This window comes from Myotis yumanensis, unplaced genomic scaffold, assembly GCF_028538775.1.
Source record: "Myotis yumanensis isolate MYYU_CA2020_CCGP unplaced genomic scaffold, mMyoYum1.0.hap1 SCAF_17, whole genome shotgun sequence".
Classification (NCBI taxonomy): Eukaryota; Metazoa; Chordata; class Mammalia; order Chiroptera; family Vespertilionidae; genus Myotis; species Myotis yumanensis.
Window position 1 is genome coordinate 29,968,919 of NW_027223768.1, and position 24,910 is coordinate 29,993,828.

General features: G+C 47.1%; 1 protein-coding gene across 2 annotated transcripts in view; it reads left to right on the forward strand.

The window, feature by feature from the left end:
* KCNH1 (potassium voltage-gated channel subfamily H member 1) overlaps positions 1-24,910 on the forward strand; it is a 260,977-nt gene that overhangs the window by 191,381 nt on the left and 44,686 nt on the right. For both annotated transcript variants that reach the window (XM_070396298.1, XM_070396299.1), the window contains exon 10: positions 9,726-9,922. In XM_070396298.1, coding sequence (XP_070252399.1) covers positions 9,726-9,922 — 197 coding nt within the window. The remainder of the gene's footprint in view (positions 1-9,725; positions 9,923-24,910) is intronic.

The window sequence follows — 24,910 nt, forward strand, 5'->3', positions numbered from 1 at the left end:
TAACTTTTATGGGTTTTACATTTTAATACTTAATTTGTATTTTAATCATGGATCATCTTGGATCTTTTCTTTTTGTTTGTTTTGTTTCATTCTATTGAGCAAGACTGAGGTCATTTTGGCCAGGCTGCCTTGAGTAACGTAAAAGAGCCCTGCCTGGCTGGTGTGGCTCAATGGTTGAGCCTCGACCCATGAACTAGGAGGTCACAGTTTAATTCCTGGTCAGGACACATGCCTGGGTTATGGGCTTGATCCCCATTAGGGGGGTGTGCAGGAGGCAGCCAATCAATGATTCTCTCTTATCATTGATGCTTCTATCTCTCTCTCTTCCTTCTCCCTTCCTCTCTCTGAAGTTAATAAAAACATATTTTAAAAATTGTTTAAAGAGCCCTGGACCTGAGCTGGAGATTTCAACTGTAGCCCTGGCTCTGCATTAACTCCCTGCAGGAGTTACCGCTAACTGGCTAAGTCTCTAAGACCCCCAGTAGTTATACTAAGCCCATCGCACTGCATCAATCACATGTTTAATCATCTGTCTCTCCTGTGAGCTGAGAACGTTTGATTTCATACCTCTGGCTTGGCCCAGCACATGGAAGGCACTATCGGCTGTTTGCTGAATTGAATTGAGTTCAGTTGGATTTGAAAGGCAGGCTGTGAAAGGCCCCATGGTCTAGAATGAGGGTCTGGACTTTATCTTATAGGATGAGGGTCCCAGAGAACATTTTAAACATGAGAGCGATTTGAAGACCTGGTTCCACAAATACAGAGGCATGGGGGTTGGCTAGCAGGCTCAGGTGAGGAATGATGACGGCCTAAGGAAGGTGGTGGGAGGGAGATGAGGAAGAAGGGCCAGAGTCCAGAGATATCAGGGGAGGGAGAACCTCCGGGATGTGGGAGATGACGAGAGGGAATAGTCTCTGGCAGAGACTAAATAGGCAATAGAGCCGAAGGAGGAAGAAGAGGACAAGGAGGAGGAAGAGGAAGAGGAGGAGGAGGGGTAAAGATGATGGGCTTAGTCTGTTGAGTCTGCAGTGTCTTTTTGGAACAGATCAGGACATGGCTCTCAAGTACAGGAAACTCTTCTCTACTTGTGGCTGGGCCAGATCCGAAGGAAGGGGAGCAGCCATGAGGAAGGCTGATGGGCAGATCATCGGAGTTCACTTTCTACTTGCAGTCCTGCCACTACTGAATGAGGATTTACATTCTCCTTCAATGGACATGTAAACGTGTCAATGATTTTTCCCAGATGGAGTCTTTTTTCCCCCTAATTTGGAAGATATGCTCATTTTTGCTTTAAATAGTTACTTTGGATCCATTGACCTTGCTTGGATATTAATGTAGCATCTATTTATTTAACAACTATCACAGCATAACATGGTGTTAGCCTCTTTGGGGTGGGGGAAGTAATGACAAAAGTCTTGGATGAATGTTCTATCCCATTTGGGGGAGATAAATGCATAATTAATGGCAATAAGTGACACCGGTACCTCTTTCTGTGGACTTCCGGGAGTGAACAGGGAAATGTTCATGGAGGAGGTAGTTGACTGGGCTTGGCGGGACCAGGAGGAGTGTTTGATAGGCTGGTTCTTAAAGTGGGAAGAGCAGCCTGAGCCTCTGGAATCATTAGAGGCACATTCAGGGGCCAGTGTAAGTCGGGTAGCCTGAGAAGACTTTGCACGTGGGCCGGTGGTTCTCAACGCTAGTGAGCATGACACTCAGCTGGAAAGCGTGTTCACGGTGCTGGTTCCCAGGCCCTCCCGTGGGTTTTGATTCTGCAGCTCTAGGCTGGAGCCTTGGGATCCGCAGTGTCACACACCCTCCCTCCCTTGGGTGATTCCACTGAATGTGCGTAGAAGACGATACCTTGAGAACATTGCCGTAGACAGTCACTACTGGATGTTTTTTTGTGTGTTTTTTTTGTGGAAAGGGGTGAGATGATGACTCAGTGGGAGGTTGTAAAGCATGGAAGCAAGGTCTTTATTATTTTAGCCTGACCCATATGAATATGTCAATTTTCAACAATTTCTGACCTGCCAAAATGGTAGGATAAACAACTAGTGATCTATATACAAGGGAAGGAGGGCCCAGCCTAGGGTGGTGGCTCTGTGAAGATGGAGTCAGGAGTAGGACATAGGAGGTAGAGCGTTCAGATGGGAAGAGTGGTGGGAGCCAAGGCCTGGAGAAGCTGTGCTTTGTAACCACAAGTCCAGCACTGGAGCTGGAGCTGAGAGCCCCGAGGGGCAACAGTGGGGCCTGGGACTGGAGAGGCAGCTCAGGGATAGGCTGTGGACGTTTCTCAATGTCAGCATGAAGAACGAGGCAATGGGGAGCCACCAACAGTGGTGAGTAAAGTATGACAGCGTTAGAGCTGTGCTTTGTGAAGATTAATGAATTGGAGACCAGGAGGTCAGTAGTTGACTAGGGCTCATGCAGGAGGTGAGACGTGTTAAGATAGAGGCAGTAGAAACAGAGAGGTAGGGTTGCCAAATAAAATACAGGACATCCTGTTAAATTTGGATTTCTCATAAAGAACAAGTACTTTTTAAAAAAATTTATTTTATTGATTTTTTACAGAGAGGAAGGGAGCGGGATAGAAAGTTAGAAACATCGGTGAGAGAGAAACATCAATCAGCTGCCTCCTACACACCCCCCACTGGGGATGTGCCCGCAACCAAGGTACATGCCCTTGACCGGAATCGAACCTGGGACCCTTCAGTCCGCAGGCCGATGTTCTATCCACTGAGTCAAACAGGTTAGGGCAAGAACAAATACTTTTTAGCTTAAATATTTCCAAACATTGAACGGGACACACTATGCTTAATAGTATTATCCAAGTATCTGAAATTCAGCTTTAACTGGGTGTCCTGTATGGTTATTTGCTAAATCTGGCAAAATTAGATGGGAGGGGCAGTTGGATGAGATGTGGAAGGAGAGTCTGAAAGGTTGTAAATGATAGGATATGAGGAGTAGGTAGCAGGAGGTGAGAGAGGTGATGCTGACCTCGGAGTAAGTAGGGAGATGGCGACAGCGGTAACAGAAGGAGGCCTCCAGAGGAAGAGATGGAGAGAGAGGAAGGTGGTGGCTTGGTTTTGATTTGTTGCATTTAAGATGAGGATCCAGGTGGAGTTTTCAACAGCCACTCAGAAGGGTGGGTCTGGAACCAGGAAAAGAAGCCAGGACTTAAGACAGAGATTTAGGGTTCAGAGGAAGGAATAGGGAAAACAACAACAATAATAAAAAGAGAGATACAGAGAAAACATGTGAATGTTTTTCTAAATGACCAAGTATTTCAGAACATTTTAAAAGACATGGGAGTGTAGCCCTTCAAAATGTTCACAAGGAGCTTTAAATGTTATTAGAAACTCTTACGATAGGTAAGTAAAACACAGTTTGTACATGCAACATGGTCTCGGCTATGTGGGGAGACACATTCGTAGATAAAAGCCCACAGACATCTTCATCAACATGTCACCACGGAGGTCTCTGGTGTGGGAGGCTGTAGGAGATTTTCATTTCCTTGTTATGTGTTTGTCTGTTTCCAAGTTTTCTTTAAAAGAGCATGTGCTACTTTCAAAATCAGTACATTTATTTTTTAAAGTAACTCTTGAGGAAGTTGGCATCATTCCAAGTTTCACAGATCCTTTTAAGATTTTAGGATACAATTTGAAGGAATCATATATTTTTAGTCTTAACAGCATTCCTTTTATTTATTGATCCAATCAAAAAATAATGACACTTTTTTCAGTAGATGTTACCCTCCCCTCCCCCCAAAAAAACACACACCAATTCTTGAACTGGGGGAGGCTGGCTAGACAATGAAGACAGAATGGCTACCTAACAAAGGTTTAAAAAACTGCAACTGCTTCCTATAAACACTCATTATTTTAGAGCTGGAGAAGCTAAGTCCTTCACAGAGATGTTTCCAAGATTCTTGTAGCTGGAGTGGGTGAGGGGGACACCCCCCACTTCCTGTGCTGCCATCTCCCATGGTGCATTGTTCCACGTACCGAGAAGACCAGCTGAAGTGCCCTATAATAAAATAGATGTCATAGGTGATTTCATACTCAGCACAAGGGGAGGAAACTGTTTCAGTGTCTCTCCAAACACTCCAACCAAGCATTAATATTCATATAGCTATTCCATCAACCAAAGCAATTATATTAACTCCATACTCCAAGCAAGGAGGTACAGTGTGAATAATCTAGTCATTCGGAAATGCAAAAAGATTTGTACCGGGTAATGAATACATTACCTGGTCGAGAGAGGATGGTTGTGGGGATGAGGTTCTCTTTCCTACTTCTGTTCTTGCTTATGCAATTTAAAAAAATGGGTTTGCAGTCCCTGAAGACACTAGTAGTTAGGAGAGTTAATAGATCTTTCTAAAGGAGATCCTCATAACTTTAGTGCCCAGATGGAGTGAATTGGTTAAATCAAAAATTATGGTAAATCAAGATATAAATTTTATTGGCATGCACATAATATTAACTGGGGGAAAGTAGGATATATAACTATATATGCAGTAACAGTAACTTCAATCACATAAAATGCATGTATGAGTAGGAGGAAGATGGAAAGTGTACCATAGTGTTAGCTGATGTTTTCTGGATGGTGGACTCATTTTTCAATTATTTTCTACACTGCACATATATTCTTTTATAAACAGAAAGGGAAAAATCAAGTCAATTTCAATTCTTATCTGTAGTGATTTTGAAAAATTAACCCCTGCTTTCAGTGGAAGGCTTACAGTGTATAACTTAGTGGAGAGACATGTGATTAACTTAATTTTATCTAATTGTGGTTGTGATGAACAGGAGAACTGTCATGATGTTTCCAAACCCTTGCTTTAATAGGTGGCCCCACTCAGGTAGAGGTGCCAGCGCTGTTGGCTCATGCTCAGTACCTTCTCCACAGGAAGGCTGGTGACCCGTATTTGAGTGAGATTTTAATTCCTTTAAGGAGAACCTATGTATCATTAGGTAATTTCTGATATTCATTATCTTTATTTCTTCTTTTTAAACACGTCTTTAAATTTTCAGCTCAGCATCCATCTGGATCAGAGTGAATTAGGGGAATGTTTCGGAGCAGGTCAGCAAACTCCTTCTCAAGTCAGGCTGACAATGCAGCTACCTACAATGTAGACACCCAGGTTCTTGCATTTGGACTGGAGACCAGGTCTCTCCTTAAACTCGTCCATCCTGAGGCACTGTAAGCCATTCATATCCTGACTTACCTGTTCCCTCAGACCCATCTTCTCACTGATGTACTGATTTGTTCATTCCATAGCATGCCAGGTGTAATGCTATGGATTGGAGAGACAACACTGAACCAAACAGGCACACTTGGAGGAGAACGAACAGTCTCACCAGGGAGACAGACAAGTAGATATGCGGTTTTGTAACACAGTGCCAAGATTTATAATAGGAGTAAGAACAGGATGTGATGGGAACTTACAAGACAGGTCAACCAGGAGAAATCAAAGGAGGCTTCCTGACAGAGGTGGTGTCTGAGCTGAGACTTGAGTGATGAACTGAATTCCACCAGGTGCAGGAGGGTAATGGTGGTGGTTGGGGAAGGGAATGAAAGTGAGAGTGTTCCAGGCAGAAGGGACAGTAGCTACAAAGACCTGAAAGCAAAAACGTGACAGAATCACATTTGTGTTTAGAAAGAGCATCCTGGCTGTTGTGAAGAGAATGGATAGCAGACAGGGAGACCAGCCAGGAGGATGCTGAGAGATGAGAGTGACTTGAACCGACTTAATGGCAGAAACGTAGACGGGCTCAAAAGATAGTTGATAGATAAAGTGATCAGAGCCCAGTCACTTATTGGCTGTGGAGACGAGGGAGGAGTCTGGAATGACTTGGACAACTTTCACTGGGATGAGGAAGCCTGGAGTATGAGTTTACCCAGGAGGGAGGCAGGTTCCGTGTGGGTTGACCTAAGTGAATGTGTCCAGTGGGAGAGTCTGGTCTCAGAAAAGAGATCTAGGTTCCAGGTATAAACCTGGGGATCATCGTGATCCAGGTGGCAAGTGAAGCCAGGAGAGCGGCTGAGCCAAGCCAAGGAGAGAGGGGAGGGAGGGTAAGAAGCAACACGGTCTAGAGCAGAGTCCTGAGGAGTGGGCCATGCGGGGGAGGCTGAGGTGGACTTCCAGCAGATGGGGGGACTGGGACGGAGGGGCATCGCAGAAGATGAGAAGGGAATGGTGTCTTCAAAGGTTAACAACCATATTTCACTGACTAGAAGATGCCACAGATTGTAAGACACACCAATATTTTATGGCCACAAAGAAAGAATGCTGCCAATTAAATGGTGATTCCTCAGTGCATGGGGGTACCTTTTGTTCTTTGGTGATCACGCTAGGGAATGGGAGATGAGTGTGGGTGTAGGGCTTGTCCTTGCTTCTGATTGGCAAGCTGACCTGGGAAGTCATTCCTCCCGGGATGTAACTTGCAAGCAGCCTGCCAGATGCTCTGTATCCTGCCCTTTGACACTTTCCCCAAGTTGCATGGGTCACAAACACATTTCTCATTTGCCAGAACAGTCTTGGGTTTGTTTTGAGTCCGGCAGGTCCTCCAACACCAGATTCTTAAATCTCACTAACATGATCTAGGTGAAAAATGCTGCCTTGCCAGGAAGAAGGGTTGCATGATTTTCAATGTGAAATACTTTTTTGTGGTAGGAAACTACCCTCCATCTATTGTTTCTGTCAAAACCTTTGCTTGGGAGACTTTTTCCAATGGGCATGTTGTCATTTCTGAGGATGCCCTTATTTATTTTATGGTCAGTTTCAACCACGACATGGTTGCCCTTTGTTTTAAGCAATAGGTATGAAGAAGTTGTTTCTAAACTGAATTTTTACAGATAAATTCACACGAAGAGCTATCATTTTTACAGATAATACACACGAAGAGCTATCATTTTTCATCATGGGTTCTTTTATAATTAGAAAAATGACTACCAGATTTGTCTGAGAAGTATAATGCTCAGATGAAGTAATTTTATTAAGAATCAGGCAAGATTACCAATGCTCTTCAAATCATAGTAGTTCTTGCTTAGTTGCCCGCTACATCCCAACAGGAGACAGCGAGTTTTATAAATTCTGCGTCTCTCATTGATATTCAAGGTGCTCACTCAGGACAGTCTATCCCTGTAAGAGCCACTTCTCTTTCCTGCCTCATCTTTCAGGGGAGAAAGTGGGGTGCTCGCTCAGAGCTGGGACTATTCATGATGTTCTGCTGGACTATTCGGTAACCTGTTCAGTTTCATGGGCCTCTCACCTAGATTTTTATGATTCTGTGTGTTCTGGTTACCTATTTCTATGTAACAAACCTCCCTTACATTGAGTGGCTTAAGCAATTCATTTTTGTTTCTCACCATTCTGTGGATTTTTGCTCAGATGGTTGGTTCTCACCTGGGCTTCCCACCTGTGGTTGCAGTCCAGTGTTGGCTGGGGCTACGGGCATCTGATGACTGAGCTGGGCTGAGTGGCAGAGGCTGGCCATCAGCTGAGAACTCTGCTGGGCTGTCCACCAGAGCACCTCTACATAACCTCTCATGTGGCTCCTTCTTCCTGAAACACTCGGCAGAAGCTGCAAAGCGTCTTATGATCTTGTCTCAAAATCCCAGACACCACTTCTGCCACACTCTGTTGCTCAAGGCCAGGGACCAAAGTCAGTCCAGATTCAAGGGGAAGAGAACTGGGCTCTGCCTGTTGATGTGAGTTGCAGTGTACAGATGGGGTCCATTTATTGACTACCATCGTGTGTCAGAAGAAGAGCGTTCTCTAGAGGAGTCAGATTAAATAAATATGAAAGGCAGGAGAAGCATTGTGATTCAGTGGAGGGAGCTTAGGGAAGGATTAATATGTTTGAACGAACTGGCCAGGTTAGTTGGGTAGGACTTGGTACGAGGGAGCACACACTGAATGAGCCTATCTCCACGGAAACCAGGTAGCATCCACAGAGAGAAACATTCCCATCCACTGGCCGCAGCCCTAAATTAGTCCTCTCAGGCAACGTGGTAAGGGGATTGAAATAGCACGGTTTTAAAGGCATATTTACCTAAAAGCTCCCCCACACACGTGCCCTCCTCGTATGGAGTCAGTAAAACCATCTTCATAAATCAGAACTGCACATTATTTCACAAACACAAGGAGAACTGTGCAGAAATGTGTCTAGTGCACTTGTTTCTCAGCCCACACGGTAGAAGTGCTCAGAGAAGCCCGTGCCCAAGGAGTACTTATATACCTAGAATCACACTGTTGGGTGTTTAAGAAAAGGTTACGTTCTTTCTGTCCAGCTGCTTGAAAGTCTGATTGCCTTTGTAGCCTGAATTGGAAAAACAGCTGTCCTGTTGATCATACTGCGTCACGGTACCTGGGTTCCAGCTGTGGAGTGTGGCAGGGGTTGTCAGGGTTACCTGTCACCCATGTAGCATTGTTTTGTTCCCTGCATACGCCTCTCTGGCTCCCTGGGGATTCACATTTGTGTTTATCTGTGCTGAAAATGTAGAGGCAAGATAAACAACACTTCAAGCTATTTATAACCAGAGGCTGTGCCAGGAGTGAATTAGGCTTTGTGTTAGACATATGTTAAAATGTTGGTTGCTGGGCTCAGTTGGTTGGAGCGTCATCCCATACACCAAAAAGGTTGCAGGTTCGATTCCTAGTCAGGGCACATACCTGGGTTGCAGGTTTAATCCCCGGTTGGGGCACATACAGGAGGAAAGTGATCAATGTTTCTCTCTCACATTAATGTTTTTCTCTCTCTTCCTTCCTTTCTCTCTAAAAATCAATAAACGTATCCTCAGGTGAGGATTTAAAAATATACATTTGGCCACTGGGAAAGGTAGGAAGAATATCCCCCGGTGTGAAAAGCAGATATTTAGAGACTGATAGAAGTTTGACCCAGAACATGGCTACGTGGGATTAGAACTCTGTTGATTTATGAAATACACTGTTGTGGAATGCTAAGCATTTAGGGTCCTGGAGATGCCATTTATATAGGGACCATATTTTTACACTACCAAGAGGGCAGTTGGCAAGGGTGAGGAGCACGGAAGAGGCATGGGCGAGAGGGTGAGGAATGGCGCCCCATACAAACGAACCTCGGGGCAGTGGACAGACCATGGGAAGATATGGATCCCACTCTTCCCTGACTTCATCCACACAGATCATCCTAAACAGAGTAGACCTTGCCTGTTCTTGGCTCCACTGAAGAGTCCACACCCTCCCACAATAGCCTAATGTATATCCATAGTTCCCCTTCCTTCCTCAGTTCTATTTGGACTCTGAGTATGGAGAGAACTCCTACTGTGCCAGGTACTGTGTTACGTGGAGGGATAAAATGCATGAATTCTCATGCTGGGCAACAGATAATAAGCCAACAAATACATAATGGAATTCCAGATTATGATTGTGTTTTGGAAAAATGATTGGGGGTGGGGGAGGTGTGCTAAAGAATAACAGGGGATTCTCATAGGATGTTCAGGGGATAACATGTTCGATCCCAGTCATTGATTAAAACTTTGACATGTATTTTGTGGTATTTTAAAGATTCTTAAATTGCATGTTGTTAAGGTTTAAATGAAAATCACTGTTGCCCTTTCTGAGCCCAAGGTGCCAAACACTAAATGGACAGCATTTCTGGGGAGCAGGGGGGAACCACCTTGATAGCTGACCCCTCCTGGACCTAGACGACGCCTTCCTCATCACCACTTTCTCTCCTTAGGGAAAGGAGATGTGTTTGGAGATGTGTTCTGGAAGGAAGCCACCCTTGCCCAGTCCTGTGCCAACGTTAGGGCCCTGACCTACTGTGACCTGCACGTGATCAAACGGGACGCCCTGCAGAAAGTGCTGGAGTTCTACACGGCCTTCTCCCACTCCTTCTCCCGGAACCTCATTCTCACCTACAACTTGAGGAAGAGGGTGAGCGGGCAGTTTCAGTTTCCTCTCTACCTGGAGCAGTCTATGCGCGTTAGGATGGCCACATGGCCAGGATGGTCCTGCCGTGGTCCCTTTAAGTGGAACCCTTGGTTCTATAGGGGTTCCGTTCACTGCTTGCTCTTTGGAGCTTTTACTATAAAATGGGGGGGAGAGAATGTTATTAGGTTAAAAGATGGGTCAGGTTTGGAGCAGAACAGATTCATTCCTGAGTGTGTCTCTGGGCTTTCTCCCAACAATATCTAGACCTTCTGGCATTTAGGAAAGATGAGTAAATATGAAATTGTTAGTAAAAAAAAAAAAAAAAAAAGGCTGTGTGTGGCCCCTCCATTAATGAAAATGAATTCTCCCTGGTGATGGGGACCCCCCGAGTGGTGTGAGGACATTAGCCAGATGCCAATAATAATTTTTAAAAGGTATGACAATGATATAGTTGGGTCCAGAAAATAAGAAAAAAAATGGTATATGATGGCCTAGAGAATGTTTTACATACAAATGCCAATTTCACTGGTTGAGGAATATTAGTAGTTTGGGGAACCAAAAGGTTTCTCATATGAAGTTGTTTATAGAGCTTATTGCTCCATCTGACTGTGAGGATCAAAAGATTTGTCTTGTACTCTAGGTTTTCATGATTGATTTTCTTGCACTTTATTTAACTCTGTTATTTGAATCGGTACCAATGAAGCTCTGGACCTACTGGAATCATCGCAGAATCTTACCCTCCAAGCTCCGTATTGCGGTTAACGTTGTCGGTATTGCCCCGAGGTTCCAAGTTAGGAGCCCCAACCCCATCCTAATGCTTTTTCTCTCCTCCCACACCCCGGGTGGCCTGCTCATCAGGTCCCATTGGTTCCACCTGGGCTTCCAAACCTGCGTCCACACTGTGCTTCCACCTCTGGGCTCTCCCTGAGCTCTCAGGACACAACGCCCCTGATCCAGACCCTCCCCACATCCTGGGCGGTGCACGAGGCTCCAAACACACCTTGCATCTGTCCTCGGTGCGGCGCTTTCTCGTGTGGCCACTTCAGTGACCTTAACAACTAATCAGATCCACCCCTCCCCTCTGTGAAGATGATTCCCTCCCACTCTGACGACAGGATAATGTCTGTACACTTCAGTATGGCTTAGATGGTCTTCACATCTGGCCCAAGCTTAACCCCAAGCCCTAAGCTCAGTCACTCTTCCCACACCCACCTCTGCCACCCTGAACATTCCCACCCTGGGAAGTCTGTGCAGCTGTACAGCCACCCACCCCCTGGGCACAGTGCCTCTGCAGGCCGCTTCCTGGGCCTGGGATTCTTTCCTCTCTTTCTGTGTGAGACAAACGCCTGTTAGCCCTTCAGATTCTGCTGAAAGGTTTATGTTTTCGCTCATCAAACCCAGCACATACCAATGAACTAGACAAACATATACAACTGAATGGCACTCAGCGCCTGTCTCCAGGAACCTGGATCTCATAGGGAAGCTCGCCACAGCGAACACATGATGCTAAGTACAGGGAGTGCGGCTTTCACGGAGGATTGTGGGAGCATAAAGGGGGAGTAGAGCTAAAGGGGCAATTGAGGAGAATGTGTCATGGTGTGATCCCTGAGCTGAGTCTTAAAGGATACGTTTGGCAAAAGAGAGAGAAAGAGAGAGAGAGAGAGCAGGTGTTCCAGTTGGAGGGGCAGTTTGAGCAAAGGCAGAGAAAGGAAACTGCCTTTTGTCTTCCAAGTCCTTTGTACAAGATTCTGCCTGCCTGTCATTGGGTTGTCCCAACAATAGGCTTCCCGGTATTTTAAATCCCTTGCCTTGCCTTGCTTTGCCCTATGAGCCTCTGCTCGGGGACCTGGGAGGGCTTGGTGCCTTGGTGTCCTAGGGCCTAACCCAGTGCAGAGAATTACTAAACATTTGGGGATGGCAAGGAGAAAGGGACGGGATCTCTGGACTTCGGTTTCCACGTCATAACATGTGAGCTTGTGGCCAGGTGATTTTTTTGGTTCTGTGATTTGAAAGTGGGTCATGTAAACTCCAGTGGGGAGTGGGCAGGGGTGGAGAAGAAAGCATTCACAGCTCTTCCTTCTTGATCTGCGAACATGGGATGCTCACTGGTGATACTTTTAGCCAAGTGGCATCTCTTAAAGTCTATTTTCTGATGTATTTCTTCTTTTTATGAAAGCAAGTTGATTATAATCAGCTTTCAGTGTTGCTGATAATATAGGTTGAAAAATGTGCAGTTTGGGTTGTTTGGAAGAGTAATCATCTTGGGATAATTGTGGTGCTAATCTGTCTTTAAAAACCAGGACTGACCATGAAAAAGACAACACCTCAGCGGTCAGGTTGTGTTTATAAGTCCAGAATGATTGACAGCTCTGCAGAAGAGAGGGCTCAGGGGCCACAGGTTTGAAGGGCTGTGTGGAGAAGTTTAGGCAGGTCTGTGTGGCCACAAGAATTAAAGGTGCAGGCAGTATAAGAGAGATCTTGGCAAGATCAGAGCTGCCCAATGAATGCAATAGGCAGCTTTGAGTGAAATCGGATTTCTTGTCCTGAAGGTATGCGGGCTTCCCCTAGGGGCCCCTCAGAGACATTCCAAGGGGACTTAGGCATCCAATGGAGAGTCAAATTAGTGACCTTCAAATTTCCTTTCACACGCAATTGCCAATGAGTCTGGTATGGATGCAAGAGAATTTTAGTGAGATCCTGTCTATAAGGAGGCAGCCATTCTTTTTCTTGGAGAAAAGAGGCTTGTCGTTTTGGTATTGCCATTGTAGTCTCTCATTGTATCCTTCTGAGAATTAATTTATAGCTACATAGGGCATAAAAGATGAGAACATTACATGCATGAATTATCCTTGTAGCTAATTTTTTTTCTGGCAAAGTGAAGTGCATTCTTGTGGTTGTTTCTATCTTGGCAAAATCGAGTGTGTTATTTGCAAAGATTCTCAAGAACACGGTGCCTCTGACATCTGCTTGGGGGAATTGTTTGATCTTGCAGGCCTCCAGGGCACAGCAGCAGCTCCGCGCTGGAAGGTGCCTCGGTGGCCATCTCGTCTCACCTGCATTTCCCCACCACCCTCGTTTCACAAATACCACAGCAGGGTTAATGATGGACGAGAAATGGCTCCTTGACCAGGCTTCTTCCTGCTTCTCACAGCTCATGGCCTGCTCTGGCCTCTGTATCTAAGCCTCATCCTTATATTCCTAAACCCACGTGTGTGAAACCCAGCTCTCAGCTCAGCTCCTGGGACCCAACTCCGGAAGGGCGCTGTCACCTGACTCTATTTCCCCAAAAGACACCTGAGGTTATACCAGCAGGCAGGGATGAAGAGGCCAGAACCCGAGACCAACCCAGCATTTTGACCTCTGGTTTTCCTTGCCTGTGGGCACTGAGCCAGAGGAGACCCCAGTCTGCATCCTGCCTCTGCCATTCAGTGCTCCTGTGGGTTCCAAATGCTTGCTCATCTGTGAAATGGGGGTGATGAAAAGTTCCACCTTGTAGGGTAACTGTGAGGGTTGAGTCAGATAATACCTGCAAAGCTTTTACACACAGGGTCCAGCACATAGGATGTGCTCAAGTAAATGGTGGGTTATTGTGATTTTGTTTTGTTTACTTGACACTCTGCTCCACTCGACTCTTTATTATCTGGAGCCTTTTTGGAAAATAAAAAGGCAGTTCCTCTGACTTTGTTTATGCAGGTGCTAGCTCTGCCGAATGCTCTGTGGGTGAGTTTTATTCCAGGGTTCTCTGCCCCTCTTGCGGCAAAGGAGGGACCAGCTGACCTGGAAAGTGGACGCCGTGCTGGCCTCGCTGTCATTCAAGCTCCTGCCAGTGCGGAGGTCAGCCCTCACACACCGCTGGCCATTCCATTCACGGGGGGGACAGTTAGGCTGGTCTGACATCTCAGGTCAGTCACCAGGGAGTCAGGGTTTTGCCGAGAGGAAAGCACAGCATCTTCTTTCTTCTGAGGGAGGTGGTGTGTAGTTGTCCATGAAAACTGGGGGAAGTGGAGCCCCCCTCATCCCAGACCCAGGCTCTCCTGGCATTTTCCTCAGGCCCCGAGTCATCTTCTAACTGCAGCCGGAGCTTTGCACACTATTAATAGCAACACCCTTACCAACTCCAGATACCGTGCGAGCTACGTCACAATGTCAGTATGTGCTTTATGTCAGCTTATTAAATCCTCAGAACAGCTTCGCAACAGTACAGGAGCAGCCCCGTTTTTCAATTGAATAAAGTAGGACCCTGTGGAGGAGAGAATCACTCTTCAAGGTCACCCAACTGATAAGTGGCAGGTTCCAAACCCTGCTCTCATACCCCTCCTGCTAACAGCATCACCTCCCGCGGTCACCCTCCATCAAGTATGGTCCTCCAGCTCATCCATAGGACTTGGCGGAAATGTACCACAACTGAATGGCATAGCACAGACATGCGGGTCGGTAATTCACAGCAGTCAGTGCACCAGATGATTGGCACGTAGGTAATTGGGAGGTTGGGTCTCATTCTGTGCGTAGGCCTTTAATTTTTAAAGCTAATATTATTGTGTATTTGAGTGTGTTTTTGCCAGTGTTTGCTTATGTTAATTTGTCCCAGGATGGATTTTTCTTAGCTTGCTAAGGCCCCAACCTGGTGAGTATGGGAGGGAGCTGGGACTGTAGTTACTGGTGCTTTCAAAGCAGGGGCCTCCTAAATGCCTATTTTCCGAAACTGAGGTTGCCATTAGTGAACAGTCCTGAATGCTGTATTTATATTTCTAGCTCACTTTAACCAAAGGGAATTTTATTCTAGAGAAGAAGTCAAATCATGGAGGCTCGGAGAGAGCACTGCTCATACATGGCATTGGGAAGCCTTCAACTTTCTCCCTGAACACATTCTAGCGGGAGGTTGGTAAGATGGAGACTGCAAAGTCGGGTGCTTGGAAATGCATCTCCTTGCCTGTTGAATCATCACAGCCTGTTTTTTAAATGATCTCTACAGAGCCCATATTTTCCTTGTCATCCCTCCATCGTGAGGGCTGCTGTGGAATTAAAGTCATCTATTAGACTGTCAAGCCATAAAGATAATAAAATCAGGGTATTGAAACAGGAGTGGGGAAGGGAACAGATGATGTGAGTGATAAGATCATAATTCTTTCAGGACAACAAAATGTAAATCAAAACCAAGTCCCTTTTTCCTGAAGAGGATCAGGGAGTGATGTTCAGGACCTATGCGACCTTCCACGGAACCTCTGAGATCCTCCCTATACTCACCCCCCAAACCTAGCAGTAGGGTGAGGTGGTTAAAATGTGGACTGTAGAGTCAGAACACTTGAGTTCAAAGCCAGGATGTCCTTAGTGACCTTGGGCTGGTTAGCAACCCCAATTCATTCATTAATAAAACATGGCGGTGATATACCTCGGAAGGGTGCTTTGACGTAGCAAGTTCTCAATGTACGTGTTGCTGTCGTTATTGTTTTTGATGAGCTTAGCTTTTCTGGAAATGCAGAGACCCCATACGGTGATAAAAGTTTTAAAAGGGGAGTAGGGGCTGAACTTTAAAACCTCAAAACCTTTCAGACAGATGATTCCAAGATCTGTGCCTGGACCTCAAGGAGCACCAGACAACCAGGTGGTTCACCGATGGGGTTTCCTAGAGAACAGTGCTATTGGGCTCATCACGGATCTGATTTCCTCCAATGGGCGGAAGGGATGGTAGATTCCTACCTGGATGCCTAGGGGAAGAAGCTGTAATTTATCTTATCACTTAGCGATCTTAATGTATTGTTAATCACAGGTTACAAAAGATCTGGTCTAGTTTAGAGGACCAGGAGGCCAATGCAGTCGTTTGGGGAGTAATGTACCTTCCTAATATTTTCTTAGAAGTACGTGTTTGACTCCTAATAAATAGGGTAATGCTAATGAATCCCAGGTCATGGGTTCAGTCCCCCCTGAGCAAGTTGGTTTCTTTGTTGTTGTTAATTGTCACCTGAGGATATTTTTTCCCCATTGATTTTTAGGGAGAGTGGAAGGGAGGGAGTATGGGAGTGAGAGAGAGAGAGGAACTTCGATGTGAGAGAGACAACATCCATTGGTTGCCTCCCTCATGCGCCAGGAATTAAACCTGTGAATGTGACCCTTTGGTACATGGGCCAACACTCTAACCACTGAGCCACGCCAGTCAGGGCCAACTTTGGCTTCTTGATGTTTCAGGTGGTTAGGCCAGTGTTTCTCACATTTATTTGGCCCCTGAAGCCTTTCTTGAGTTACATTGGTAAGTATCTATATCTGTTATAATATACCCGTCAACATTCATCAGAGCCAATTTAGGAAACAGAGTCTATGCTCTTTAATGTCTCTTCAGGCTCAAATGGTCCATGACCTGTAGCATGGACGGGTCTTGTCTATAGAACATCAAGAAGGCAAAGCTACACCAGCGGTGGGAATCTCACTTATTGGGTTCTCAGTAAGATCCCACAGAGATTGCTGGCCAAGCTCCCTGCTGTCTGCACCTCCTCCTGAACTCAGCTTCCCTCAAGTGCCCAGCAGCCCATCCACTTCCTAGTGAGCAGCAAGACTTAGGTTATCAAAGAGCCTTTGGGCCTCATTTTAGCGGCACATGTGCTCATATAAAGCTCGGGAGGCTGTTTTCTCCCTGGCTTCCAAGTCCCTCCTTGCAAGTTGCTTTCTCATTCTTTTATTGACTCGGTTACATTTTGTGTTCCTGCCTCCTCTGCCATGTTCCTGTGCTTCCATGTTCCCATTCAAGCACTTCCTCCACTCTTCAAATGTTGCTGTTTGGTTTTGAGCATGTCTTTGTAAATGTCGCCAGTGAGTCATGGAGGTTTTCATTCTAACCCCAGTGCTTTTAGTAAGTGGAGAATCAGGAGTTGAACCCTGGCTGCCTGTCATAATAATAACTACCTTCTAAAATGTTAGATTAATGCCCTGGCCAGGTGACACACTTGGTTGGAGTGTCGTCTCATACACCAAAAGGTGGCAGGTTCAGTTCATGGTCAGGGTAGATACCTAGGTAGTGGGTTCGAGCTCTGGTTGGGTGCATACAGGAGGCAACCTATCAATATTTCTCTCCTACTCCCCCCCAATCTCTTTCCTCTCTAAGTAAATCAATAAGAAAAAACAACAACGTATCACCTGGCTGGCATGGCTCAGTGGTTGAGCGTTGACCTATGAACCAGGAGATCACAGTACGATTCCCGGTCAGGTCACATGCTTGGGTTGCAGGCATGATCCCCAGTGTAGGGCATGCAGGAGACAGCCAATCAGTGATTCTCATAATGGATGTTTCTATCTCTCTCTCCCTCTCTCTTCTTCTCTGAAATCAATAAAAAAATATTTTTAAAAAAACCACACATATAGTGTGAGGATTAAAAATAAGTAAAATAAAAGTTTAGATTAATGGAAGCAAATGCTAGTTCAACCCCTCCAAGGGGGCTTTGACCATGTGCATCTGAAGCTCACACACAAAATCTATCCCAGTCCAGATGTCCATGCAGACCATTTCTGATGTAATGTGGGCCACGGGTCCACCCAATTTTGATGCTTCTCACTGCAAACTTTGTTGCTTGCGATTTACTTGTTACTAGTGTCACGTACTGCTATTGTTTTGCCTGTACTTAACTTAGATGTCTAGAGTGAATTTCTGAATCCATAATGGGGTCCTATCTTCATGTAGCTTCTCTTTAATCTCTCTCCTGTAGGTGAGGCCCTGTCTATTGATCCATAAACACTGGTCACCTTCTCTTTGTAGCTGTCATTATACTTTCCATTCACTGTTCACTGTGTGTCTCTTTTGCTGCCTAGAAGCTCCATATGGGCTGGGTCCTGAACTGATTGGTTCTCCTAGAGCTTGGTACAAAGTAAGCATTTAATAATTGAATGGTTGATGAATGGATGGGTGGATGAATGAATGAATGAATAAATGAATGAATGAACAGACCAGCCAACCAACCAACCAACCAACCAACAGATGAACATACAAGTCCACCTACCGATACTGGGCGTGTCCCTCCCTCTCGCATTGCTATAGATTTTAAAGCCTTGACCGTAAGATGGTATCTTAGTGACTCCTCTTCTCCTTTCTCCCTCTGAAGCTTTGCCTTGTGTCCCATACTCATCTCCCCCTTTTCTTTCCCCAGGCCCTGGTATAGATGTCTCTCTGCCTCTGTAGGTACCCCCGATGCTGTCAGGGAGCCAGAGTGAGCTTTATGTCTCTTCCAACCTCATTCGCACTGTCGCTGGCAATGGTATAGGGACCCAGCGGCTCCTCAAACCTGTCCCTTGCCAGACTTTTACATCCCCCAGACTGTCCCAGGCTGCCCACAGTAGCAGGAGCTGGCATATGTTTCATGACATTTCATTTTTAGAAAGGCTCTGGCTCCAGGCGATGTGCAGAAGGTGGTGCCTCTCCCCTGGAGACCTAGCAGGGATCCTGTGTTCTGCTTCGGTTCCCAGCACGCTTCCTGCAGATGCTTGCAATAGACATGAAGGCACCTTCTGGTTCGCGGAGCATGACTGTTTATTAGAGGCTACTTGTTGGTGTTGTAGCACCTAGGACCCAGCACATCCCAGGCTGGTGCCCGTCACACACCTGGCGCTTCTTGCTGGGGAGGGTGACGGTGCATCCTGACCTGTGGGCCCTCAGTGACCATCGGGATGAATAGTGAAGTAAGCGCGGTTCCAGGGACCCTCAGCAGCCAGAGGGCATCCCCAGGCTTAAGGCAAATCCTGTGGCAGAGGCAGGGGTGGGAGAATAACATGGAAAAAGAAGAGACCACCTGCCTTCTGGGCAAAGAAGAGTTAGGAAATGGCATAGAATACTAAAAACCAATGGTGACAGATGTTAACCAGATATATTGTGGTGACATTTTAGCAATATATACAAATACTGAAGTATTATTTTGAACACCTGAAACTAATAGAATGTCATAGGTCAATTATATCTCAATTTAAAAAATAACCTGGCCTAGCCAGTTTGGCTCAGTGGATAGAGCGTCAGCCTGTGGACCGAAGGGTCCCAGGTTCGATTCCAGTCAAGAGTACCTGCCTGGGTTGTGGGCTCAGTCCAACGTACAGGAGGCAACCAATCAATGATTCCCTCTCATCATTGATGTTTCTAACTCTCTCTTCTTCTCCCTTCCTCTCTGAAATCAATAAAAATATATTTTAAAACAACTATTTAGAAAAGAACCTGAAAATCCTGGCAAAGAAAAGTGGATCCCAGAGGATCGGAAGCTCGCAGCAGGCCACACAGTGAACCCACAGTCTTTCCTTCCCCAAGCTCCTCACTCAAGCACTGGAGAAACTCTCCCATAGGAATTTCATTTAACCTGATTTCGTAAAAGAAATGATGATTGAAAACTTGAGAGATGTAGAGGGTGCTGCTTTTCTCGGACACCGTCTCTAGTTGGTTTCACTTGGCTCTGAGTGGAAGCCATTTCTCTTCTGGCCTTGAGCAGGGAGGATCTGGGGAAAGAATTGGGTGAAGGGTTAGAAAGGCTCCCGTAAACTGCGCTTTCAGGAGGAAGAGTGGATTTTGCAACTATTATTTATCAAAGAGCAGTGTCTGCTCTGCACAGCCGGACTTCTTGCCCAGAAGGCAGATGCCTTTGCTAACCCCAAACTGTGATCCGGCTGGAAGAGAAAGCCAGGGAAGGGCTTGCATGCCGAAGCCAGTCCTCCCAGTCCTCCCTCCTCCAGGCCAGCGGAGCCCAGAGCAGAGTGGCTTACGTTCGCTATTGTGCTGCCTAATGAGGCCGAGGGGAGGCTGCCAGGATGCTCATCCCGGGCTTGGTGTTTAAGCACTTCCTAATCCCACTCTGACATTTCTCTCACGTGGGAACCTGAACAAGATGCTTGCAGCTCGAGGCTTGTGGACTAGCCGGAGGCAGCTTCGCATGACCTGTGGTCCCGAGCAGCAGGACTCCTTGGAATCTGTAACCAGTCCATTCAAGCAGCCCCAACCACCTGGAGCTGGGCTGCCCCCCCACCTCCATGCATGGCCTCCTACCCTCTCTCCTGCTCTGCTCTGTGTGCTCAGGGTCTCAGAGGGGCCGGGGCACCAGCAGCTGCCCTTTATCACTGCACGGGCGTGGCTACTGTCCCCTTCTGCAGAGCCAGGCACTGTTTGCACATTTGTCTGTGTGCAGGCCCCTCTCACACCCATGCCTAGATGTTTGCAGGCTTCTCTGTGCGTGGACTCGTCTGTCTGCTAGTAGTGTTGCTGCTGCTGCTGCTGCGTGTGTGTGTGTGTGTGTGTGTGTGCTTACATTTTCTTCTGTTAGTGATTAGTCTTAAAGGAGACAGCACACTCCCTCCAAATGCTCCAGGGAGAACCCTTCCTTGTCTCTTTCAGCTTCTGGCGGCTCCTGGCGAACCCTGGCTTGTGGAAGCATGGCTACTCTCTGCCTCTATATGCTGGTGGGCTCAGCCCCTCTGTGTGTGAAATCCCCCTCCTTTCTCTTCCAAAGACACCAAATTCAGCCCTGGCTGGTTTGGTTCAGTGAACAGAGCGTCGGCTTACAGACCGAAAGGTCCCAGGTTTGATTCCCGTCAAGGGCATATGCCTGGGTTGTGGGTTCGATCCCCAGTAGGGGACGTACAGGAGGCAGCCGATCAATGATTCTCTCTCATCATTAATGTTTCTATCTCTTTCTCCCTCTCCCTTCCTCTCTATCTAAAAATCAAATTTTAAAAAAAAGACACCAGATTCAGGGCCCCCCCCCCCAAAATCCAGGATGATCACATCTTGAGATATTTGAAACAATTACAGCTGTCAAGACCCTATTTCCAAATAAGGTTGTGTTCACAGGTGCTGGGATTGAGGACGTGGGCAGATCATTTGCGGGGATGCAGTTTAACTCACCTTTCCCCTCTCCTTCCTCCTCTTTTTCCTCTTTCTACTCTTCTGTCGCCTCCTCCTTCACCACTCCTGCCTCCTCCTCCTTGAGTGCCTGCCCAGCACAGGAATTCTTTTGTTTCTTAAGAAATATACGTGAGTTGTGCTTCTTTTCCTGCCTGGGTCTTGGAATAAGGTCTAAGTGGTTAATCTTTGGATCTCAGGGTGATTTATCACTTTCCTTTGCTTTCTCATGAGTAGTGTCTTCCTGAACCCAGTGGAACTCGCTGTTTGACAGTCACAAAGCACAGGGACCTCAGAAAAGAGCTTTGTGAGACATTAGAGAGAACGTCCTGCTGACAGAGGATGTGAGGCGCAATAGTAACACCTGAGGGGGTGTGGACTCCCCTTCACACGGATGGTTAGGAACAACCCCTAGTTGACCTCCTAGCTCTGATCTCTGTCATTTTCTTGTTCTCAGACCTTTGATGGTTCCTTACAGCCTCAGAGTAAAGTCCCGACCCAGGGATCTCGGGTGAACTTGTACTTCCAGCTCAGAGCACGGTGCTCCTTCGTGCTGTGGTCTGATGCCCAGCGCCGCTCTCTGATGGTTACAGAACATGCTCTGCACTTACTTCCACGTGTGTCCTCCCTGGGAATGTCCGTCACCCACCTTACCACCTCCCATCACAACCCAAACCAGCTCAGATTCAGCCTCCTGCTCCCTCCCCCAGCGGCATTCAGCTAGAACAGGGGTGGGCAAACTTTTTGACTCGAGGGCCACAATGGGTTCTTAAACTGGACCGGAGGGCCGGAACAAAAGCATGGATGGAGTGTTTGTGTGAACTAATATAAATTCAAAGTAAACATCATTACATAAAAGGGTACGGTCTTTTTTTTTTTTTTAGTTTTATTCATTTCAAACGGGCCGGATCCGGCCCGCGGGCCGTAGTTTGCCCACGGCTGAGCTAGAACCTCTCTCTTCTCTTATTTGTCTTTCCATGTATTATGTTTGCCCTAGAGAAGAGGTATCACCCATGGTTCTTTACATAATTAGGCACATAACTAATGTTTCCTCGGATTTGGGGGCCTCATTCATATTTTTATGACTTGCAGATCTTCAAGGAATGCCTGGCATTGAGTAAACAATTATTTAAGCTACTAGAATTACAACTAAATTGCCACTCACTCTGCTTTTGTGGCGCAAGTCCAAAGCTGGCAGGTGTGAATCCCAGCCGGGTGTTCTCTATCACCTCTCTCTAGCAGGCACCTCGGGCCCTGGGGCCTGCTCCCTCCCCCAGGTGACAAGCTATCCCAGCCTGCCTGGCACTGCCCTGGTTTCAGCATTTAAAGCACCACATCCTGAGAAACTCCTCAGTGCTGGGCACACAGGTCCCTGTCCCGCACTCACCCTCTCCTGGCTCTTGCTGAAAGTCTCTAAGGACTGACTTGTATGTCAGGCTCCACCTTTCTCTGGTTACTTGTCACAAGGCTGCTAAAACGCTCTTCACCTCCCGGTGGCATCTGGCCCCAGCCCTCCCAAGGCTTTTCCCATAAATGTGACTTCTGAACCGTCTAGCAGCTGTCCAGCCTCTGGTCTGCTCTCACCTCTGCCCCACCTCAGCCCAAACTCTAACCTGATCCCTGTAGCTGCCAATCCCAGGCCACCTCTCCTCCTCTTTCCCCTCCCAATTCCCTGCCTTTACCAAATCACAGAGGGCCTGGGAGGGTTGGATCGCAGACCAAACCCTCTCCTCTGTGGAGCCGCAGCTCAGAGATGCTTCTTCCATAAGCTCCCACAGGAAATGCTTTCCTACTGGCTCATCACCACTCCATCCTTCTGCCCCTGGGAGCCCCTGAGTGACTGAATGGAACATGGAGGAGTAGCTGGTGCCCGGGACTAGTTATTGAGACCCGGGTTCTACCCCAAATTTGCCATCAGGACAACTTCTCAATCTTGGGTGTGTTTTGTTTGTTGTTGTTCTTTGCTTTTGTTTTTGCTGATTGTAAAATGAGAAAGTTAGGTGAGCTCTAAAGTTTTTACCAGCCTTACCAAGCTTGGATTCTAAGGGCTTCTGCCCACCCTGTCTGCCCTAGAGAGCACATGATGCAAATGCTTTAAGCAAGAGAGCATTGAGCTCTGGCTGGATAGTGCAATTGGTTAGAGAGAGCCTCGTCCTGATACATCAAGGTTGCAGGTTCGATTCCTGGTCAGGGCACATACAAGAAGCGACCAATGAATGCATTTTGGAACAACAAAACAATCTCTCTCTCTCTCTCTTTCTATCTCTATCTCTATTTCTACTCTCTCTTTCCAATAATTAAAAACAAACAAAAATACAGCATTGAGAAGAGGCCTCTAAAATCTTGGCTCATCCTCACCACCTGTCCCTACTTGATTGTAATTCCCATCTTTATCCTTTGATTCCCCATAATCCCATCCTGGCCCAGCTGTGAATGGGACCAAAAAAAAAAGGCCACTACCTACAGCTTAAGAGATTTAAAAATGCAATTAGAAGAACACCATTCCATTCCTATGACTTGGCTTACAAAGCAAGATTCCGAAGGAGAGGTTAACTTCCGAGCCTTGTTCCTGGCGGAGTTTCCACCAGACCTAAAGCCATGTCTGATTTCCCCTCTGCTGCCAGATGAACTTGTCAGGACCCACTTGTTGTTGCCCTTGGATGTTTTCAAAGTAGCTGAGTCTATTGAAGCGATGGACCAGGTGGCCTTTGGCTTCAAACTCTGGAACGTCTGCACGTGTTTGTGCGTGCACACGTGCTTTGAACATCTGTACCCCATTTTGCACAACACACTTTCACCTGTTGTATCTCATCTGATACTTGCAACAATTTTGTGGGCCGGGTACATTTATTAATCCTATGCCCCAGGCTCGCTCAGAGGAGTGAAATATGGAAGTACGTGGCCAGACTAGAACTTGAACTCGTGTCCTCCAACTCCAAATCCCACATCCCTTCCACTAGCCCACCGTGCCTGCGTGCCTGCAGGGGGCGTGCAGAACAGCCTGGGATCCCCCACGTAAGGGCCGTGAGAACGTTCCACTGACAGAGGTGGTCACGGGGAGCTGCCTGATCCCCAGGTTCTGTGAATTAGTGTTTCTCAATCTTTAATGAGCACACGAATCAGCTGTGATCTTGTTAAAATGCAACTTCCAACTCAGGAGGTCTGGGTGGGGAGGGGTCAAAATTCTGCATTTCTAACAAGCTCCCAGGCGCTGCTGGTGTGCCTGGCTGGGATGGCACTTTGCGGACCACACTGCGTGGTAGGACTGTGAACAGCTGTGATTGTCACATGCAGAACCTACGTCTCCCCAGGTCAGTACCACTGTCCTTCCCCAAGGCGGAGGGGCTGTGGAGAGGCCCCAGGGATCTGACCCCGGGCGTGCAGAGGGCGTGCTCCATGGAGGGAGTGGCAATTTAGTTGTGATTCGCCGCTTAAGTCAGTGTTGACTTCGCGCTCAGCTTGTTGTCCTCACTCAGGGCTGCCATGGTGGAACACGGCTGTCTCTCAGGGGCACAGCCAGGGTGGGAGGTGGGGGCCTGCAGGAACTGTAACGTCGAAGGCCCTTTTCCACCCTGACGCTGAGGTTCTGAGCAGAATGGCAGCAGGTAAGACAGTGTGGGGCGTGGGACTGGGTGAGGGTTTCAGGCCTGAGGCTTTGAACAAGGCTGGGGGGCGGGGGGCCAGGCCTGGCTTGAGGGGGCCGGTTCGGGGAGGCCTCAGGGTGAGAGGAGCTGTGTTGGTCACTCAGCCCAGCCAGGGAGGGTGGGAATGTCCCCACGAAGCCCTCCAGTTAGAAAAGCTCCTCAGAATGGATGCCTGGGCTGGGCCAGGAGCCGGGGAAGGTTTGGGTCTCCGGTGGCAGGCCCTGCGCTCATTGGTCTTGGTCGGGACCCGCTGGGGGCACAACGTGTTTGGTAGCATAATAACTTGTGTGATTATATAATTATATGATTACATAATAAATTAGGCAATTATGTAATTTATACAGAGCCATCCTATTTTGAGGTTTTTTAATGACCATTCCCCAGTAATGAGTTTCTCCCTAATAAGCAGCCCTATGCTAGTCGCGGTGCTGTGTCTAAAACCCCACGAAGGTTTTCAAGGGCAGGATTGTAGCTTTGGGACTATTTGTCCTTCTG